Source organism: Rhinolophus ferrumequinum (assembly GCF_004115265.2).
Source record: "Rhinolophus ferrumequinum isolate MPI-CBG mRhiFer1 chromosome 5 unlocalized genomic scaffold, mRhiFer1_v1.p scaffold_110_arrow_ctg1, whole genome shotgun sequence".
NCBI classification, from domain to species: Eukaryota; Metazoa; Chordata; class Mammalia; order Chiroptera; family Rhinolophidae; genus Rhinolophus; species Rhinolophus ferrumequinum.
Window position 1 is genome coordinate 10,138,969 of NW_022680355.1, and position 23,195 is coordinate 10,162,163.

The 23,195-nt window shown below is 34.4% G+C and overlaps 1 protein-coding gene across 1 annotated transcript in view; it reads left to right on the forward strand.

Annotated features, from left to right (window-relative positions):
• Positions 1 to 23,195, forward strand: part of GPR158 (G protein-coupled receptor 158) — a 394,094-nt gene that overhangs the window by 363,656 nt on the left and 7,243 nt on the right. Inside the window, exons 7-9 of the mRNA XM_033100781.1 lie at positions 1,203 to 1,441; positions 15,936 to 16,074; positions 21,579 to 21,684. Of these exons, the coding sequence (XP_032956672.1) occupies positions 1,203 to 1,441; positions 15,936 to 16,074; positions 21,579 to 21,684 (484 nt within the window). The remainder of the gene's footprint in view (positions 1 to 1,202; positions 1,442 to 15,935; positions 16,075 to 21,578; positions 21,685 to 23,195) is intronic.

Genomic DNA, 23,195 nt, shown 5'->3' on the forward strand with positions numbered 1-23,195 from the left:
TTTATTTAGAATTAAATAACTTCATCCTGGGTTAGATGAAGGAAAATGGCATTAAAGATATAGAAGGGAAATGATAAAAAAGAATCTGCTAGAAAATAACTTTCTTTACTGTATGTGTTGTGTTAATTCAGGGAGAGCTACCAAAGGTTTATGTATAGAGAAAAATAACATAATACATCCAGACTGATTTATAATGATTTGTATGAAGAATTCATATGAATACTTCATTAAAAAATGTTGAAATAATAAGATGGAGTAGGAAATAGAAAAGTTGGGGAAATTAATTTAGTTTTGCCTTTTGGAAATTGATTATAGATATCCTCATAGTATTTTAAATTACTTATGGTGGTTTATTCAAATAACAATTTTGTGATACAAAATATCAGAATGAAAGTGGAAGTTCGTATCAGCTAAGAATATTCTGGAAGTGAAATTAAATAAAGAGTGGGTGGTTGGATCACTATAGTGAGGTTGGATTTCATCTTCACACAATATTTCGAGATGGAGCAGTTCTTAGATATCATCTAATTCATCTCAATCCTGGCTACTTATGTGAGTTACATTTACATGAAAACAACCTCAAATTTTAAAAATTACTCCATTTCTTATAGCTCATCCCAATTTCTTCCTTAATGTAGTGATTTTATTCAGTTACCCTAGTATTTAAATACCCCTATCAATGTTTTCATGTTTATTTAATTACTATTTTTGGTAATGTGATAAATGACTATGGAGGGGCTCATATAATTTGATTTACAGAAAATACCTTTCATAACATTCTACTGTAAAAAAAATAACTGGTTCAGGAAATTTTTGACTTAGTATAATATTGTAAAATCCAATGGCTCTCTTTTAGGACTATATTTTGATCCCTCAGAAACCCTGTTTGAGCAATGTTTGCCTAGATATTTCTATGGTCCTGAGAATTTGTCTTGATATATGAAGACATATTGAAAAGAATTCCATCCTATACAAATCTATTGACTCACTGTCCTCTCATGAAGGATATTTGTTCTGCCATTGGAAGAAAAACTAGAGTGAAATTAAGTGAAAATAAAAGCAGTACTGTTTCTGGTTTTATTCATTTCAATTCTGCCTAAGTAGGTTTTGGTGGGTTTAAATTTCACCTGGGAAAATAAGATATTTTAGATACTTTCTGATTTTTAGGTTTGCCTTCACATTTTGATGTCTTGTTTTTCTAGGGTTTTGAAAGTGTTTCTTTCACGAACAGCCCAACGGATTCCATATATGACTGGTGGACGGGTCATGAGGATGCTGGCAGTAATACTCCTGGTAGTATTTTGGTTTCTTGTTGGCTGGACTTCATCTGTTTGCCAGAATTTGGAGGGGCAGATTTCACTGATTGGCCAAGGGCAAACATCTGATCACCTCATCTTCAAAATGTGCCTCATTGAGCGCTGGGATTACATGACAGCAGTTGGTATGTGGTCACTTGTTTGGTGTGATTGTCTTGTTGTTGTTTTTTTTCCAGTAGCATTAAAATGAACTTCTTTAGAAGCCTTTCACAAAGTCTAAAGGAATTTCACCTAATATGGTTTTAGTAAAACAATATCATGGAAAGGACAATAACGATATGTGGAATGTAAACTTTTTCTGAAAGTTTCCATTCTTTTTCAAAGGTATGTAGCATTATTGTAAAAAATATAGTAAAGTAAATCAGGAAAGAGCTATACAGTAAATAAAGGCAACTTCTTTGTACAGTATGAAGGACTTTCTGCTTTCCATCTTACCAGTGTGCTCCCATTTGATTAACAGTAGCTATTCTCTTGATTTATTTCTTTAATTGGGAGAAAAAAGGAAACATGCTGGCATTTTTTTCTATAGTTTTGGTCCTACGGTATATCAGACTTAGTATCTAGGGCACTTTTTGTGTGGAGGTTTTCTCTGCTAAATCTCTAACTAATTTATCTTTCCTCTAAAAATAATTTCTTAGAAATTCTCTGCAGGTCCAGTATTACACAAAAACAAAGCCAGGCTACTTAGAAGTAGTAAGAATTATGTGCCTGAGAAACTGAAGCCCTTGGAAGAACCACATGGTGACTTTGGCCAAAAACACAGATTCTTCTTCTGGTACCTCACTTTTATGAAAAACGAAGAAGAGACATCCATAGGAATGTTTCTGTTGTTAATATTCAGCTGTTTTAAGCTAAGCCTCCAAAGATACCAAAAAAAAAAAAAAAGAAAACAAAACAAAACAAACCTTTATTATTTTCTTGTTGCCATTCCCCTCAGTAAGGCATGAGATAAATCTTAATTTTATTTGGCAGATGTTAAAAATAAACACATGAGTTTAATTCCTGTTTTCTGTCTCCCTATATTTGGCAATTGTTGGTTGAATATTCATGTTTAGTATTTTTCTAGAAGCTAATAAAATGTGTATTTAGTTTACCATTTACCCAGAATAATATTTTTCTGGACAAGATATTTTAGGAATCTTATAGGCCTGATATCTGTAATAATAAAGCAATGTGAGTATATAAAAGGAATGGTTATAATAATAATATATAAAGCCAATCATCCTGATTTTGATCAATATCTGAGAAGATACCAGAAGATATCAGTAGATAAATATCAGTAGATAGCAGAAGAAAAAGCATAGAACTAAGGTAGGAAACAATTCTGATTCTGACTTTAGTCTGGACATGTAAATTAAACAAATTGTATAGATATAAAATTTTTACTCAATAGAAACCTCTAACGTTATTTTACATTCTTCAATCCAAGTTAACTAAACTAGGAAAAATCATTTCTCTGCATTACTATGAAGAAAAGCTCACTATATTTCTTTTCTGTTTTACAAAGAATATAATACTTAAATTACTTAATGAGGCATCTTTGGGTGGGGAATAAACAAGCAGAAAGCGTGGCCTAATGGGACTCTATGAAACTTAAAAGCTTCTGCACAGCAAAAGAAACCATCGACAAAATAAAGAGGTAACCAACTGAATGGGAGAAGACTTTTGCAAACCATGCCTCCAATAAGGGGCTAATATCCAAAATATGCAAGGAACTCATGCAACTCAACAACAAAAAAACAGACAACCCAATTGAAAACTGGGCAGAGGACCTGAAGAGACATTTCTCCAAAGAGGACATATAAATGGCAAATAGACATATGAAAAAATGCTCAACATCACTAATCATAAGCGAAATGCAAATAAAAACCACAATGACATATCACCTCACCCCAGTTAGAATGGCTGTCATCAACAAGACAGAATAGTAACAAGTGTTGGAGAGGCTGTGGAGAAAAAGGAACCCTGATACTCTGTTGGTGGGAATGCAGACTGGTGCAGCCGCTATGGAAGGCAGTGTGGAGGTTCCTCGAAAAATATGAATAGAATTACCATATGACCCAGCAATCCCTCTCCTGGGTATCTATCCAAAGAATCTGAAAACATTTATACATAAAGACACGTGTGCTCCAATGTTCATTGCAGCTTTATTTACGGTGGCCAAGACATGGAAACAACCAAAATGTCCTTCGATAGATGAATAGATAAAGAAGTTGTGGTACATATACACAATGGAATACTATTAGGCAGTAAGAAAAGGTAAAATAGGACCATTTGTGACGACATGGATGTATCTTGAGATTATAATGCTAAGCGAAATAAGTCAGACTGAAAAAGCAGAGAACCATATGATTTCACTGATATATGGTATATAAACCAAAAACAACAAAAGAACAAGACAAACAAAATGAGAAACAAAAACTCATAAACACAGACAATAGTTTAGTGGTTACCAGAGGGAAAGGAGAGAGGGGGATGGTAGATGAGGATAAAAGGGATCAAATATATGGTGATGGAAGGAGAACTGACTCTGGGTGGTGAACACGCAATGGGATTTATGGATGATGTAATGCAGAAATGTACACCTGAAATCTATGTAACTTTGCTGACAGTTGTCACCCCAGTGACCTTTAATTTAAAAAAAAAAGAAAGAAAGCATGCCTATTCACCTAGCATTTATGAATGTCGTACACATTGGTTTTGAGATGTATGCAAGACGTTTTTAAAACTTATTTACAAGGTCATGTTTATGATCTCTATAGAAATCAATAGAAATATATAACTGATAGCAATCTGCAATTCATTTATATAAACTTTATATATAAATGAGAATTTATACAATAAGTAAGATGCACTGAGTAACTATAATGTCTCTAGTGCTGTGTTAAGTGCTTTGTGGGAGATATAAAATGTGTAAAGGCCTCATTCCCTTCATCTAATAGGTTATTATTGGCTTATATAGATAAATGAGAATTGTTAAAAATGATTAAAAAGCAAAATTAGGTGGTAAAGACTCTTGTTACAATAGTAGTTCAATAAAGGAAGACAACAGTTTAGACTAGAACCCAGGAGTCTTCATAAAAGAGTTCTTTAAGCCATGGGTAATATTTAGATTATTGTAAAGAGGTGTAGAAAACATTCCCTTTGATTGGAATAGTGATGGAGGTGGATGAGAATTATATAAACCTGAAGGATATGCCTAACTAAAAAGGAGGATTATGTTGGAATAACTTGTGAATAATGCTGGATGGTTAAGTTTATTGTGAGTATTGGAAAATCTGTTATAGGAATTCAGAGAACCAGGAAAGCAGTGTGATGAATCAGTAAATTCAATCCAGATTGCTTTTAGGAGATACACAAACACACACACACAACATACGTGTGTGTACGTGTGAGTGTGTGTGTGTGTGTGTGTGTTTTAAGGGAGATGTACCAAAGTCAGTGATTTGTGAGTTGGAATCATTAGAATGGAGAAATACCTAGAACAATGGTTCTCACAGTGTGGTCTCAGACAAGCACAAGCTGGGAATGTGCTAGAATTCTTGCAGATTCCTGGGCTGCTCTGCAGACTCCCTCAACACTTGGGGATAGCGGGCCCAGTAATCTGGGTTTAACAAATTTTCCAGGTGATTCTGCTGTTCCTCTAAAGTACAGAACTACTGACTCAGAGGAAGTAAAAGGAACTTATTACAACATAATCATCACCTATTTCAGTTGTGCTCTGTGCATTTCTTAATACTCTGTGTCCCTGATCAACCACTAGAACAGTCTTCACAATGATTATTTCAAGTCTCATACGTATCCTCTCTTCATACCTCCAAACTATCCATGTTTCTCTTTTGTCTGAGACGACTCCTCCTTAAAAAATCAAGTAGGAACCATGAGAAAGAAGTGTCTTCCAATTCTTGCCTATATATCCATAAATCTTCCTGTATTCTTCCCTTTTTTTTTCCCCCTCATATTACCTAAGCTAACTTTTGTGTCACACTCATCCAACACTGACCTCCTTATCTCCAGTAACCTCTCACTTTATGTGACTCTTCTGTCATCTGAAACTCCCACACCTCCCAAATCACTCAGTGAAGAATTTCATTCTGACCACAACTTTCTCTCCTGGCTTATTTGTTTAACTACTCCCTCTCTAATAGCTCTTTGGTGTCATGAGCTATTTTTACTGTACTTTACTGCCACTAAGTTCTTCCTTCCTCCAGCGGAAAAACTTATGAGGCAGCAACTTTTTCCACTAGCAAGGAAGAAGCTATGAAAAAAGTAGGCATTTTTTTAAAACATATTAATTCTGGATAATGCCAGGGAGGGGGACATAGAGAGCAAGAAGGACCCTGAGCTCACTTTCCTGAGGACCCCAAGGTAGGTAGTACAAGAGAGAAGAAAGATCCATGGCTTGAGAGGGCTGCAGGGGAAGAAGCTTCTTCGATAATAACCAGGTCTAAATTAAGGTAAGGAGGTAGAGAGAAGCTAAAACAACAGATTGGTTGTGATGGGAAGATCTAGGTCATGGCTTTAAGAGTGAGATAGAAGTAACAAGACTGGAGAGACAGGAATTAGTTAAAATAATACTCCCAAAGGTGCTAAATGATAACATTAGGGTCTCTTAGAAAATTAAAGACTAGTGATAGAGTGCAGAGACCAAGAGGAAGTTAAATTTGGTTAAGGGTAGTGTTTTTGTTCTCTCCCAGTCATTATTTTTGTCCTATAAACTACTGGAACACCTTAGTTTCAATAACACATTTTTTTCTGCAGTGACACAATTCTCTAAAGAAAAACTAAGCACATGATATCACAAGAGGAACAACTATTTGAAATTGGACTGTCCTGAAAAATCAGAGACATGTGGTTGCTGTAATTTTTTTCCTAGTACCTTACAGCTGTTTTCTTTATTTTTCAGCGTGTAGCATTATTCTATATTTAACTGCTCTTAATTTATGTTTTCTAATGTGTAGCATATGCCTCTTTGCAGTTCTTTTTATATATGTGTGTGTGTGTATGTGTATATATATATAAATATATGTATATATATTTAATATATATTATATATTAATATATATGTTACATATATTTTATATATATATATATATTTCCTTAAGTAGCAGGTTTACCATTAGATTTTTTTTATATTCAGGCTCTTATTCAAGAATAAACTCATGTATCTTCAGACAGCCAAAAAGAAACTTGTACTAAAAACTAAATAATACCCTGTTTCCTAAACAAAAATGTTTTTATATAGGGGAGATGCTGTGGAAAGACAAGAGGTAGGTTTTACTTTGAGATTGTGGGAAATTTTTGTCAAGAAGCTGTAGATATTTATGTTTGTGTCAGAAATCAATCTATATAAAAAAAGGAAAAGTTGTGAATACATTGATAAATGTGCATGCTGGATCAGATATGCCTGTCGAAAGCAATGGTTTTTTAAAAGTACAAAATAACCATTTGAAAGAGTGCAATACTAGTTTTTTTCATGAAGGTAAAACTGTAGTTAGAAATATGGCTCCTTCCATATTAAATTTAGCATTAAATTTAGAAATAAATTTAAAGAATGGGTCCATTCCATTTGAGCTTACTGTTTAGGGCTGCTCTAAAACTGCTCAGGTAGGTGATTTTCTTAACACAAGTATTTCTGAAGGAAGAAACGTATAGAAAACAGCTAGGAAAGCTCTCCAAGCCTCTATGAGCCTGTTTCTTCTTTGAGGAAATATTTGAAAAATATATAGAGAGGGAATGAGAATCCCATTGTTATTTACATCCATTTGTAATTTTCAATAACCATTGTTTATCCTGTATAAAAATTGGGAGGTAAGCTTTAATGGAAAACAAACAAGTACATAAACATTGAGATTATGGAAGACAGATGAACATTGGACAACTTGAGACGTTTTACAGCAGCCTGATTTTGTTTGTGTGTGTGTTTGTTTGTTTTAATGCTTTTTTTTTGGAAAGAGAATTTCAAAATTTGAATGTCCGAGAATATTTCTAGATCAGACTTGAATACCTATAAAAACTTAAACTGCCTTTCCTCTTTGAGAATATCTGTAATAAAAAAATACTGCTGTACTTAAACTGTTCATTGTTATATGACTCAGCATTTGATTTGTTTAAGAATATTATTTGTAGCTCACCGAAGGCAAAAGAAAAGATTCTTACATCTGCTGACTCCTCTCTCCTTTCCCAGCCTAGTAGCTGTGTGCTCATCAGCACCGTTGCCTGTACGTTGCTCGCACTACCTTCCTGACACCTAACAAGGTATCTGTCAGTTGGAGGCTTTTGATGAATATTTGCTGAAAGAACAAAGAACGACCTCAGCTCCCTTTATCCTGTGACACTTTCTATGGCTAGGATTAGACCAGTATTAAAAAACATGTTAAATCTAAAAACCCAGTTTCATTTTAACAGTAAAAGTATGTGTTCGTATGTGGAGAGGTGTTTTTGAGCAAATTATATGAACTAAACAGGCAATGCCCAGCTCTTTTATGAAATTCTACCTCCAACTTCTCCAACAATCAAAGATTGGTACAAATGTGGCATGGCAAATCAGAAGTATCATTTTTTAAATATTCCATAGTGCATTTATAAATACCGAAGTAGAATAAAACTGATTTGCTTTTGCTAACTTTTTTTTTTTTTTCACCATTCTCCTAGAGCTGTGTAAAGAGTAAAGGGGTTGGGATTGGGAAACATTCTCTTAATAGAGAAAGCAAAAACTATCCCAAGTCATACTCATTTTGAAAAATATTGGATTTAGGATTACCGGGTGGGTTTTTTGTTTGTTTTGTTTTGTTTTCTTCCCTTAAATCTAGTTACCCTAGTTGGTAAGTTGGTAATCAGTTGTCCACGTTCAGGATTTTTAAAAATAGCATTAAAATGTGTCATGTTGAAAAAGTTAAAACTGTGTTACCTTATGAGTTTCCTACTTGCTTGGTACAAACTGACACATGAGTAGAGTTAACTTCTCATGCCTGAATTAACCATTATAATTTCAACCCTAGAGTCAGGAAGACCACATCTTGACACCTAGATTTAAAGTTGCCAGCAGGGTTCTCCAGTATAGGGTTTCCACATTAGGAACACATAAATTTAATCATAGAGGTTGTGATACATGGGAGTTCATTCTTGAGTATATTTAGTTGGTTAGCAGTCAATTTCTGACTACATATTCAGAACATATACTGAAGATACCGAAGCACTACCAGTGACCAAGATAAGTTAGAATAAGTGGGCAGATTCTTAGCTACAAAAAACAACAACAAAGCTACGGAAAAGTGACTGATATATGGTAACATCTGGGACATTTAGAACTTCCATTCCATGGCGAAATCTCTGTGTCAAACTTTAGTGCAGATTTAGGTAAACATCGAAATGTTTTCTCAGTTTCTTCCAGAAGTTAGGTGATGATGTCTAATGTGATAAGGTACATAATTGAGAATAAAGCTATGTTGCTTCCTTCTCTAACTTAGCACAAGAATATATCTTCTTTATCTTCTGTTATTCTCTATATCTTTCTATATCACTGATTGGGCCTAACTTTTCTCAACTGCATTTATATGATCTAATTACTAGTCTCTGACAAGGACTCTCACAAATTAAGATCACCCTTCATCTCTTCATGGTTGTGAAAAGTCCACTAATACATGATATATTTGTGGTTCTAGAAACTCCTCAGAGCTTGACATCCCTTGCTATATATTTTATTCACCAAGTTTGAAAGAAAGACAGAGAAAAATCTGAGCAATAATTATACAGGTATGCTAGGCTTGGATTCCCACTCCATTTGGGAATTTTTAAATATTCATGTACTTTCAGGGTATAGCAATGTTGCTTACCTATTGGTTACACTATTAGAAAGTACTAATTTGTTTCCATGAATTTCACATGGATTGTTTTCACTACAGAAAATATAATCTTTACTTTTTTTCTTCTCCAGTGACATACTCTTCTTTGTTCTCCTCCTTCCTGATAAAATATTGAAAACACACGAAACAGACAATGTGTTCAAGTAACTTAATTAGTCAATATGCCAATGTTTAGAAGAAACTAGAAGGAATACAGTAACTCTCTTACTGAGTTATATAGGGAAATTGTAAAATAGCATTTGTTCCTAAGGATTCACATACTTAATTACCCTAGAAAATTAAGCCATGTTATGACTGATGAAATGCAATGTAAGCACCATTTCATGATATTAAGGAAAATAGATTTAGACTTTCTCTTCATCTGACTTAGATTAATGTTCGTTATTTAGTTCATTTATATGCATCTTCTTTTATTTTAATGCACCACATGCCTTAATCCATGCTGCATTACTTGCTACCATTTTTTAAAATGTATTTTTAATTTTCCGTCAAATGACAAAAGTTGGACGGCATTAGCAGTTCATTTGCCTTGGTTTGGGCTACATCACTAGAAACTCAAACACACTTTTTGAAGTTACCGCTTGAGTATTTTTAGGATGATTGAAGTGGGAGTTATTTTCTTGTTTATTTATATGCTCTCTTTTCTGAAAAAATATTTTACTTCTTTAAAGAGTAGTTATTTCTTTATGGTGCTAAAGGGCAGAGAAAAAGGGTAAATTAATTTATTGTATATATTAATTTTATACTTATAGTGCCATCTTTCCCTTTTGGAAGTTAAAAAAAATCTGGTGGGAAAGGTGGCGATTATCTTGGGACAGTGCTTGAGGAACATGGAGCAAGAGTAGTTGAGATATATGTGGTGACTACCATTTCTTCTAAGGAGTTTCAGCTTCCCTGTGGGACCCTCAGCTTTTAAAGAGGGAAAAACAGTAAGAAGAAAGAAAGCTCTCTTTTGTTGCTTGAACAGAGATGTCCCATAGATTAACTCAGTTGTCAAGATTGTGGCGGCTCTTTTCCTTGTATTAAAAGGACTATTATAGAGATCATTTGGCCATCAGAACAACAGAAGATTTGTAAGGACCACATGAATCCTTACTCACTGGTCAAGCAATGTTCCGAGCCAAGCCTGACTCAGCAAAATGGTCTCAAAGATTTTATAAGCTATACATTTATCAAGGAAGTTAAAATGTCTTTAACTTCCAAAAGAGGAGATGGCTCACTGTAAGTATAAAATTAAGGTATAAAATAACTTAATTTATTCTTTCTCTTTGCCCTTTAGCATCATACAAATAATGAGGCTGCAAGGGAAGTATTTTTCCACAGAGGTGGAATATAAATAAACAAAAATATAACACCCACCACAGTCACTCTAAAGACACTCAAACTAGCTCTTCAAAAAGTATGTGTGAGTTTCTAGTGATGTATCCCAGCTAAGGAAAATCATGTCAATGCTGACAGGTTGAAATTTTAAAATACATTTTTAAAATGTTAACAAATAATCCCAATTCCAACTCCTCCTCCTCCAAACTACACACTTGCACATAACAGGAAGAGGAAAACTGAAGGAACGTTCCTGGAAGACACAGCTTGCTGCCCTGACGTTGACCCTGTGACATGGTGAGAGGTCTCTAATTTTATTCTTTATGAGCTCTTCTCACATTCGTGACCGTTAATGTGGGTGCAGAGCTCTGAAGTATCTGTGTTTCACTAAATTTCTGTCACCACATACCAGACTTAAAAGATTTTAAGTTGTATATGCCAGACAGAGAGAGAAAAGTATACTTTCTCTATCTTTCCCACTTGAGATCCAGAGGAGATTGTGAAGAACTTGATCCAAGTTCTAGAGAGAGATGTGGAAGGAAGCAATAAAGAAAAGCCAACCTGCAAACACGTGACCATTTGTGGCAGTTCTTGCCTCAGAGAGCTTCCCAGCTATGAGTGGGTTAGAGAATAATTGAGTCTTTCTATGACCTGTGTAGTTGGTGTGATTAACATATTATTCCTTAATATTACCACGCATGATCTCTGACCCAAGCTTGAAATTTCAGCATTCAGATTTTTTCCCCAGCCTTTTTAAAAGAGTCACTAGTTCTACAATAAAACCTTCACAATTATAGATAATATACAAAGTGTATTTATTAGCACAGTGTCTGGCACTTCAACAGATGTTACCACTGAGGTCAGGTTAACTGAGGGGACAAAAAGTACTTCCTGGTAGAATTCCTTTTATGACCACTGGCTTATTCTAATTAGCGTATTAGTTGTTTGAAATATAAATATTGTTGCTTGGAAAAATACTTGTTTTCTTCAATAGGATAAAAATATTTCCAAGGGTTTTGTTTTGTTTCAGCCTCTGTTAGTAACAGAGCCCAAGACAAATCTCAGCCCAAGGAGATGATTTAAAAAACTTGGTCCGGAACCAAAAAGATCTGAGTTCCAGGTCCTGTCCTGCTGCCCACACAATGAGTACCACTGGATGGAACAAAGTTCTCTGCAGGCGTGTCCTGGAGCCCAACACTGCCCAGCCCTGGGGCTCACTGCTCCCAGGGAGCTGAGAAGGAAACAGATGTTCCGGCGTCCATTGTCCTAGTTCTGAAATATGTCACACCACCCACCTTCTTCTCCATGCTTCTCCATCCCACGCTGAATAAACTGACCTCATGGCAAGCAGAATCACCAGCCACCCTCATTTGTGGCCATAGACACACTCTGAAATGGACCCCGTGGCTACATGGTCTAATAAAGTCACTTTCAACATTAAAATTCTTTCAAAAGTATCATTCTCGTTGTTTTAACCATTGTAACTCTCATAATTGTCCTTATTTGAACAGAGAAAAGGCAAATTAGCCTCAGAATACCAATGTGTCTTTATACCAGTTGAACACTAGGACACTGGGATTTGAGCTATTTTCAAGCATTATTAAAGTTGTTTGATTTAATACTTAACTTCTGTACTGTCCACCATATTATTAGAATAAAAGCATAATAAGTTTCTTTTCACCATGAATTTTCTAAGTGGATAATATTTAGAGAAAAATAGAAGAGGACTTTAAAAGAAACACTTGGAAACTGAAAACACAAAGCTTCTTCATTATTGTATTTATTCATGCCATGTATAAATAATTGTCAAAGGGGCTAGGGAGTGTAAAATGTTAATAGAAAATGTTTTCGCAACGTGGCAAACCAGGGTGCCACAGCTTGAGAGACATTTGCACTTTGAAGTTGGTTTTCTCTCAGCCCTTGTTGGTGATCTTAGATCTCAGATCTGGGACATGTCAGCAGCAAAGAACTGATACTCATTTCTCACTTCTTTGTTTTACCCAGCCCTTTGGAAAGATAACTTGAGATTACTTTCATTATGGTACATTAATTTTTTTAAAGGCTGTCCTAGTTAACTTTTAAACTGAGTGTTATCCTATTTTAATGTCTACAGAAATACCTCAGTTTTCTAAAAACCCTATTTGGATCTTGAAATGTAAATGCAGTTCCCTTTGTAACTATACCCATGCCTTCCATCGAAATCATTTAACACCAGAATTATTTTCTAAAGCAGAAGCACAACACATATTTCAACTCCCACATAATAACACTGCAAAATTTGGTAACATCTGCATATTTTCTTTACTGATTGTAGTGTTAGTCTGAAGTTAATTATAAGAAACTGATTTTCTCCCCAGAACAACTTTTATATATATCACATTTAGTTTAATTGGTATTTTGAATAATAAATTATTTTTTCGCTAGAGCATATTGTTTGGTATTGCTAATGAAATGACTTTAATGTTCAGTTTAGCTATAATGAGGAGTCTTATTTTGTTTTATATTTTAAAATATAATTCTCCATCGTACCACACTAATTAATCTGATAGCTGCTTTTTTTTTTTTAATCTTCAGTATAACCTTATATAAAAACACTGCGATGATTGGCAGGAGATAGGGTTTTTATAATTCAGCTACACATGAATCCTTGCATTACAGCATATTTTTGTGCTAGTGTTCTTTAATAATATTTCTGCGCTTACCATTCTTGAGTGCCACAAGCAGTACCACGGAGTTTACGGTCCAGTTATAAATAGGTAGTACCGCTATTAATAATAATATCAGTGTGATCTTCAGATCCTGTGTGGGCCCTGCACTGTGACACGGAATGGCCAAGTAGCAGAAAGTCTACAACTCCACTAACGGGAAACTGGTAGAATTTCTGTTTATTCCCTTCAACAAATAGTTATTAAATCTTATCTATGTGCTCACTGCTGGTACTATCGTCTATGTGGGCAAAGGCAGAAAAAAATAATTGAAAGACTCAATTCTTGCCCTGAAGGAGGTCACATCTAGTTGGGCGCGAGGAGGGGAGTGACTCACAAGACTCCATGAACAGTAGTCTCCTAATTATATATTGTGTGGTATTATTCTCCACATTGTGGACTGTAGATATTCAAAGACTATAAGAGATTGGAGGAAGGAAAACTCCATGTAGGCTAGAATCAGTTCAGATGGCCTTGTGATGGAGGTGAGACCTGAACTGGACGTTGAAAACTTGGTTAAGATTTGAAAATGTAGGTGAGAGGACATTTCTTGTGTGAACAAGAGCATGAACAAAGATTCAAAAGCAAGAAAGATCTTTGGAGTGTTGAGAGCACAATGAGTCTTCCTGGGTTTCGTCAGCTTAGAGTGCTGTTGGGGAGCACTGGGAGATCGTGTTGGAAATGTCACAGAAAGTTATAAAAGGCTGGGAATGCCAGGACCAAGCATTTGTCAAATAATGGTGAGCCACTAAAGATTTATGAATAACGATGCATGCAGTATTTCACAAAAGGCTGGCCTGAGGGTCAGAGACTAGACAAGAAGTCAGGATCTGAGAAATATAAAGCACAAAATAACAAGGCCAAGTAATGTGTGCAGATTACACGAAGCCTATGCAGCAAGAAAAATCTCAAAAGTTAGGAGGACATGTCTGCCCTGGAAGGAACCCCTTATAGTCTTCCTTTGGATGCAGGAATTATTTCCAGCATCCTAAGCAGGTATGAGTGAATATTCTAATAGAAATATCAATCAGTTAACCAGAGATTTGGACAAATCCTGACATGATCGAAGTGGAGTTTCGGAAAATTGAATCTGTCACTGTTATGAAGAATAGATTAACACAGGGTGAAACCAGGTTTAGATGGGGCATTTGAAAAATAGTTGTAACAAGGGGCTTAGGCAGGGATTGTAATTGTGGGCATTGAGAGGAATAATACATATGAGAAATAACTCCAAGTAGAAATGTGCCAATAAAGGGTGGCTCCAAATTTTCAACCCTGGTAAAGATGCAATAGTAGTACCATGGACAGAGATACAAGAGTTAGGAAAGTTATTCATGAAGACCTCAGCATTTCCTGATTTGCTTTTCCTGATCCAGGAGAGCTTGGTTGGAAAGAGCATTCACAGCACATGGCCAAGCGCCAACGTGCTGAGTCATTGGAACCTCCACTAAGTCCCGGGAGATCTTTGAGTGACGTTTATTTTGTCCTTTGGCTTCTAACCACATCAGGATTTTAGAGTAACACTGACAGATGTGTTTACTTGAGGGATTTTCAACAATTGGGGCACTACCTATTCTTTAAATCCTGGTAGAAATATGCTAAAACTTTGGCAGGTAAAACACCTTGGCACTTGGGGACGGAAATCAGTGCTTCAGTATGTAAGTGGGTTACGTCTAGGTAATGCATTTGATAAAATGTTTTCTCCAAATTAAAGCTTTCTTCTTATTAATTAGATATTGTCTTCCAATGAGGTCATGTCACTAAGACGATAAAATGGGTTGTCAGAGTTATTGGTCAGAAAAAGTTAAAATAGCAATGTTCAGTCACATGACATGTTTAACGATAAGGACCATTTATTTAACATCTATGTTTTTATATATTTATTTATCTAACATCTATGTCAGAAACCATGTTAAGTGCTTTATATCCATTATCTGATTTTATTAGCAAATAATCCCATGAAATATGTACTTTTACTATCCTTATTTTCCAGATAAGGAAACTGTGGCCGGAAAGGTTAAATTGCTTCAGGTTATGCAAGGTAATTAGGGTTTGAACGAGGTCCAGGGCGATTCTAAAGCCCTTACCCTTCACTGCTCCACTGTGTTTGTCTCTTCTCTCTTGAGTGAGCAAACAAGGTAATTGTGAATTTTACTAAGCCTTCAGCACTCCACCCACAAAAGATATGGTATCTGTCATGTGTGAAGAAATAATGGTTCATTTATAAAATATGCCACTGACTGTTTAGCAACCTGTTTTCTCACATGTCTGGCAAAGAATATCTTTATGTATTGAACCAGACTCGATGCAGTAAGAATCTAAATTTATAGAAGCTGCATATAAATATATTACAAGCCTTTTGTTGCCTTCAGACCCAGATGCTGTATGCACATCTTAAACTACGGTCGGCGATGTGGAAAATTATTTGACACTTGTTTTAGGAAAAAGCCAGGTATCAGCAAAAAAACACCAAAGTCTCAGATACCAAACACTGTTTAAAAAAATAGTAAAATGAAACATACCTTTGAAAAAGTCTTCTGTACACTGAATAAAATTTAAAACTAAATGCATGGCATATATATTCATATGTGAATATTTTACATGCATCTATTTCTAACTAAATTTATGTTTCTATAATGGACACAAAGTGATGCTAACAAACTTAAATTTTACTTTTTCTTCACCTATAAAACTAATGGAAAGTTGTTTGTTTGTTTTTGTTCACACAGCTGAATTTTTATTCCTCTTGTGGGGTGTTTATCTCTGCTATGCAGTGCGGACAGTTCCATCAGCATTTCATGAGCCACGCTACATGGCTGTCGCAGTTCACAATGAGCTGATTATCTCTGCTATATTCCATACAATTAGGCAAGTAATCTGCAGAGCTAGTAAATAACTGTCTTATTTTTCTGCTGTGTTGCAGTTTAATTTAATGCTTTTGCTGCATTCATTGATTTCAAGTTTTTTTCAAAATGTGTCAGAAATCCACAAAAAACAAAAAGTTGATATTTCAAGTATTTTATGCATTTAATAATAACAATTTGAGCTGCTTTGTATATAAGTGACATTTTTATGTATAAAAATTTCCTATTGTTGTTCATTCTTGAAAAACACAAAAAATATAGAAAAATGTAATTCTACTTTCCTAAACACCCTTTCTGGATGTTTCCGTTCACAGTCAGCAGATGGAAATATTCATTTGGATATATCCGACCGTTGCAGCATTAAATAGCAGAATTGGATGAGATGCATAATGGAAAGATTTAAGAAGGATGATGTTTTATAAGTTGATTAGTTTGTCCCAGAAATCACAAATGAATATAGTTTTTTGTTTTAACTCTACTGTTCTTAGTTTCTTCTGATGTGTTATTTATTGCCTTCATTTATTTTGAAGGTTAATGTACAGTTATTGTATTATGTACATTAACTGTACATATGGGAATGTTGTTGGATATTGTTTATGATATGAAATACTTTTTGTTCTGAAGATATAAAGCAATACATACGTACATTATAAAGTAGATATAGATAAATTGTCTATGTTTTCATTCATGTTTAATGTGCTGCTTTATACTTTTAAAATTTTACTCAGACAACATATGTGTGTGTCGATTCTGCTGAATTTGAAACCAAGAACACACTTCAAGCTGATGTGACTGATTTTTGTGTGCAATGAGGTTTTGTCACCCTCACAGTTAATAATAACTTTCAGTGGTAAGAAGGTATGGCCTGGCCTGCCGTTTTTTGATATCACATGTATTTCTCTAGTCGATGGGTACAAAGGAGGAAGGAAGTGGCTTATGATAAGTGAAAACAATGAAATATGTATGATTTATCTGCTGGGAATTTTCACCTGATTCATATTTGAAAATGAAATGAAAACTTCAGTGAGAACAATAATAACAAAAGGAATACTATAATTTGAAAGTCAACAAAAACATGTCATTCAATTCCTTGACATAATACTAAAAGTTAGAACAATTAGGAATGTAATGAGAAATTCTGAATGTTTTTCTTTGCCCTTGGTGGAAAGGTGGATATTAATTATAGTGGGAGTCAGGGTGGGAGGTTGTGGATCTGTGGAAGTTTTGCAGGATAATTACCACATTTCACTTTAGTAAATAATCATCAAATGATATATTGCCCTTCTAGGAAGAGAAGATGCAGAGAGCAGTTGGACCATAGGCATAACTTGCACTTTTTAAACTTTTAGTAAGAAAAAGAAGTATTTATGATCTGACCTTGGAAACTCCATCAAAAGGCCAGGAATCAAGGGAGTTTGCCTCCTTGCTTTGTCTTGCCCCCTCACGAGAGAGAGAGGAGAAAGAGAGAGGGGAGAAGAGGGAGGAAAGTTGAGAAGCAAAATATGAAATTATAAATAGGCTGAGAATGCTTTCTAGTTCTACTCAGACTGGTGTTCAAGGTTCTGAGAGCTGGTACCCTTGGTCCAAAATGTAGTGAGCACTAAAATATCGTGGTACCAGCACTCCATAGCCTTTACTTTTCTCCCAAACCATCTCCCAAGAGAAGCTGCATTTTGGTTGTTTGTTTCCAGAATATCAAACACATATGTTTCAAGATCTAACAAACATGCTTCTTTAGAACAATTTATAATGCTATAGTAACAAACCAACTAAAGAGTTATAATCATTCAAGAAGGCTTATTACAGATGAGTGTAAACGTCTCCTTTTGTCAGAATGTGACTCCATGCAAAGGGTTTCCCACTTTTGCCCTACAATTACCTGCTATATTTTCTTAGAACCAAATTAATTGCCCAAGAAATTAAATCTGTTCCAAGCAGTTACCTAAATTGATCTATATCCTTTTCTTCCTTGATTTACCATGTTCAGTTTTCATCATTCAGTGTTTTTTCAGTGGATTTTAAACTCTCAAGTGACTCACATCCTTTCAGAGGTAGGTGAGGTAAATTATTTTCTAATGAACTTTAAAAAAAATTCTTAATAATAAGGCAATAGATGGTCATTACAGAAATGTCATAGAATGATAAAGAAAAAATAAACTCCCTCATCCAACCAGTCAAAAATAAGCACTGTTAACATATTGCTATATCACTTTTAGAAGTTTTTCTATGTGTGTGTATATGTATGATATGTTGCATTTGATAGCTCCCTTTTAGGAATGTCACAATGCAAACTAGCATACCAAGAAGTCCTGCCATAGGAAATGTATTTAACTTTGTTTAACCAGCATTTTTCCAAACTTAATTGACCATGGAATTCCCCCAACCCTCAATTAACATTTGGCAAAAGCAGTCACATTTCAGGAAATACTGTTTTAATACTGGGCCAAGGTGATAGGGAACAATAAAATTTTGAATATTAAATACTCATTGAAAACAGCTTTCTTACTTTGCTTAAATCTTTCTTTCCTACAGAATCCCAAACAACCCATTAGCCCAGCAAGAAGAATCATATAAACAGTGAGCTGACTTCATGGAGACAGCTCTGACCTAATTGTTCTTGTTGAACTTAATAGATTTGGTGTTGACTGCACATAGCATCCTCACAAGATCAATTTTCTTCCAAACAACAATGTGTTCCCCTATCAGTTTTGAGCAGGGAGGATTTCCAATGGTAGCAGAGTGACCAGCCTTGGTAAGCTTTAGTATTTTCTTAGGCAAGCCCAAACAAATCTAATGGGAAGCCCTACATTTTAAAATTCCAAATCTGACTTAACCTTTTACATACGACCAGAACTTGATTAGACTGTAGCATTTTGGCTTCAGAGAATCACAGTATATATTAGCTATTCTCTTTTAGAAATTTAATTTATATGGCTACAAAGGACCAAGGAGGCAATTGTAGTTTAACATAGTAAATATGCAGAACACTGATTTTAGGGGAATGAGTAGGGAGCAAGTAATAAATAGGCAGTAATAATTAAGTCAAGTATACACAATTTCTTATTTACATATGGATTGAATTCATATATGCTTGGTTCTAATATTGATAAAGTCCAAGAATAAGAAATGATAACACAATATATTAAATCAGTGGGATCCATCTTGGTAATTTTTTTCCTGCAATAACATAATTTAAATAAGGCTTCTGACATCAGCAAGGATATTCTCTATCGATAAATTGCAAGGATTAAGTCTAGAAGGGTAAATAATGCACGGGGCATTTTGCTCAGTCTGTTCTAAACCTTTGCTTATTTTCAATAATAAGCATAAAGCAAATCTTTGAGAAAGTACAAGATTATTTAAAAGTTTGCTTTTATTCTTAACCTCAATCTTCAACTGTTTCTGTGTCCCTGACTTTTCAAACTAGTTTTTAAAAGTTGAAATACTCTTTTTGAAAAATGAAGCTTTAAAACTACTGCAAACCCCAATTTTTTCTTAAGATATTTCCAGTCAGCCCTATGAACTGAAAACCCTGGCAGTGATTAAAAGCTGGTTAATGTAAGAATAATTGATGTCAGTATATGTCAAAATTATTTTTTGGAAGATGCATCATTTTAATTTAAAATATATGTAACCATTCTTCCTACAGGATGTTGTCAGGCTAATTAAAGTTCAGGTGTCCTGGCATTTGAGATAGGAATTCCCAGGACATGAGGGTGCTTTTAGACTATAAATCCATCTCCTTCGATTGAACTGTCTGCTCCAGTACTGGCAATGGCCTCAGCGAGTTGGGATTTATTATATTTCTGGGGCACATTTTATATTGTCTCTATGCCTCAATACTATGCCTCAGACACTATAACTTGCTTCTGAATGTGACGATTCTATTTCAGTGCTTAAAAAAAATCTCAATTTTACAGACTATCTTGTCCCCAAACCAAATGAGTATTTAATCATATTCGAGGCAGGTATAAGGCCACTTTGCTCACAAAGGAGTTAGAGGAGATGGTAATTCAGAAAATCATTTATGGGTATATGTGAACTACCATGAGCATTTTGCACTTCTATGTATGTTATGAGTCTATTTTGTTTATGTCTCCAGACACAGGGAGAAATAACTCTCCATTTTGGATAACTCTTGGGCTTCCATTTTAGCTTGATGGGGTTTTTTTTAGGGGGAGGGGTTAAACAGGGAGCAAGATGGAAATGAAAATGAGGAAGAAACAAACCCCTTGAAGAACATTTTGTATCAAATATTTATAATATTAATTTACTTAATAAATTTGTCACCGGTAAGGTATAGTGCAGATATAAAAATTAGTTCCTTCTATTTTTAGATTCATGTATGTTTGTTTTACATGAGCTTTTCCCTAAGATGTTAGCTTTTCTAATTTGATGATGTATATTATTGAAACAAAATGCTAATTGTCTAATTTCAAAAGCTTTGAAATCTCATATTTAGCTTTCATGGATAGCAATATATGGAAAAATTTTAAAGGGTATCATTGAAAAATGACCTTAATAAAAGCAAAAGGTGGTTTCTGGCATGAGGATGAGTCCTTAGAACATGAATTTTAATTTGTACACATACCTATTGATTTATGAAAATATTTCAAAATTACCAGAGTAGATGAACTGAATTATTCCTACACATTTTTCTTACAGGGATATCCTGGAACACAGCTTTATAAATTCCTCAATAAAATAATGTCTTAAATATTATGTGTTAAATTATTTTAAAACACTTGATGCTTTATAGCAACTAAAATTTTTATTTTAAAAGATGCATTTTACAAACCATTACTGTATTTATTTTGTTCCTTACATTATTTACCATTTAAACCTCTGGGATCATTCACAAAGACAGATAATTACCTACTCTTTTCTTTCTTAATTCTAACTAATTTTTTTAAATGAAGAATATTAGAGTGAAGAGTTGTTTGGATATGTCTTATAACCCAAATTTGCCTGAAACCAGCAGTTTGTAACAGCTCTTCTTTTGAATTCATATATGTTCACTACTTTTGCTTTGCAGATTCAAGTTAGGTACAAAATAATAATCTGAGGAAATGTTTAGCACATTATACATGTGTATGCTGTCTTTCTAACTTGATAATTTAAACTAATAAATTATAAAGAGTTCATATTTTATGTATCCAATTAGCATTACTTAGACCCTTATCTTCCCTGGTGAAAATGTATGTTATAGAAACAGCAATACAATTCTTTTCTTCCTTCCTTCTTTCCTTCCTTCTTTCCTTCCTTCCTCCTTTCCTTCCTTCTTTCCTTCCTTCCTTCGTTCCTCCTTCCTTCCTTCCTTCCTTCCTTCCTTCCTTCCTTCCTTCCTTCCTTCCTTCTTTCTTCGTTCTTTCTTCTCTCTCTCCTTTCCTCCCTTCCACCCCCTCTTTCTTTCTTTTTCTTAGTACCCTGAGGTAAAGAATTGCCAAGTATCCAGTGTTTCAAGTAGAGATCTTGTTAGATTGCTAACTTGGTGAATTCTCATTTCAGATTTGTTCTTGCCTCAAGGCTTCAGTCTGATTGGATGTTAATGCTGTATTTTGCACATACTCATTTGACGGTGACAGTCACCATTGGGTTGCTTTTGATTCCAAAGGTATTCCTCTAACATTACCTTTCTCTTGCAAGACAGTTATCTTAAATGAGCATTGAGTTATTTCTCCTTTAAAAAATATCTGGCAATATAGGCAAAGGGAGGTGTGGAGATTTGCTTGACATCTAAAATGTTTTTAAAGCTCCCTCCTCAGGAAACTAGGTGTCTGTTTCCTTTTGGAATTTATTAAACATCTCACATGATTATTAAGCGACTTAACTTGCTCAAAGCCCATCATCTGTTTTGAGATCCAGTTGTGTTTTAATTATTGTGGATTCAAGGTGGCTTTCATTGTAAAATCAACATCGTTTTTAAAGAGAAATATCCTATTCTAAGAATTCTCTGGTTTTTTATTCATATTCAGAGAAATATTGTGTTTTAAACATTTAGAGACTTTTTATTTAAATAGAAATAAATAATTATAATATTGTGTACAGAAGTCTTGCTTAATAATGATAGATTCTGACAAAGATTTACATAGGTAGCATAATGTAGTGCGGGGAAATGGCCCAGGACTCAGATACAAGGATTATGCACTCATGCTGTACCATAAACTAGCTATACAATATGATATTAGCCAAGACTTTGCAGCTCTCTGAATTTCAGTTTCCTCATCTATGACATGATAGCAATAAGGCTGCTTGGAATGCAGTAATATCAGAGTTTGGGGAAAAAACAGATTATACAAACTATAGCATTAGCATTATTTTCCTTTTACACGTAGAACAACAAAATATTAGAACATTATATATCTTTTTTCTTTTTCAATTTATTTGAAAAAGAATTTATTTTTGAATTTATTTTGAATTTATTTTTCCATTACAGTTGATGTACAATATTATATTTGTTTCAGGTGTACAACGCAGTGACTAGACATTTATATACCTTACGAAGTGATCAGTCTTTATCGGTGCCATGCAATCTAACATTAACACATCTGAAACAAGAACTGTGATTTCTTGTGTTTCACCCCAGGCTTTACTTCACTTTTCAGAATTAACCAAAACATTGAAATTCAGCCTGATTGAAAAGGTCAAATGATTAAAAAGGCCAAATAGGCCAAATTCCTATTTTTCTTCCTTACTTGAATTACACCAAATAGCCACAATTTCCATGGATTATTCTGTTACTGCAATTTATCTTAACCTTATTACACTTGCATAATACAATAACACTTTTATTAGATATATACATACTCCGACTACTCATTCATTCAATAAATTGTTATAGAACTCCAAATAAAATTGAAAACATATGTTCATTGTATTTCAACGTTCATAGCACCACTATTCAAAAAGTAGAAATGACCCAAATTTCCATCAACTGATAAATGTACAAATAAAATGTGGTCTATCCATACAATAGAATATAATTTATTAATAAAAAAGAATGAAGCATTGATACGTGCTACAACTTGTACAAAACTTGAAAACATTATGCCAAGTGAAAGAAGCCAGACACATTTAGGTGAAAAGTCTAGAATCAGCAACTCTGTAGAGACAGAAGGCAGGTTA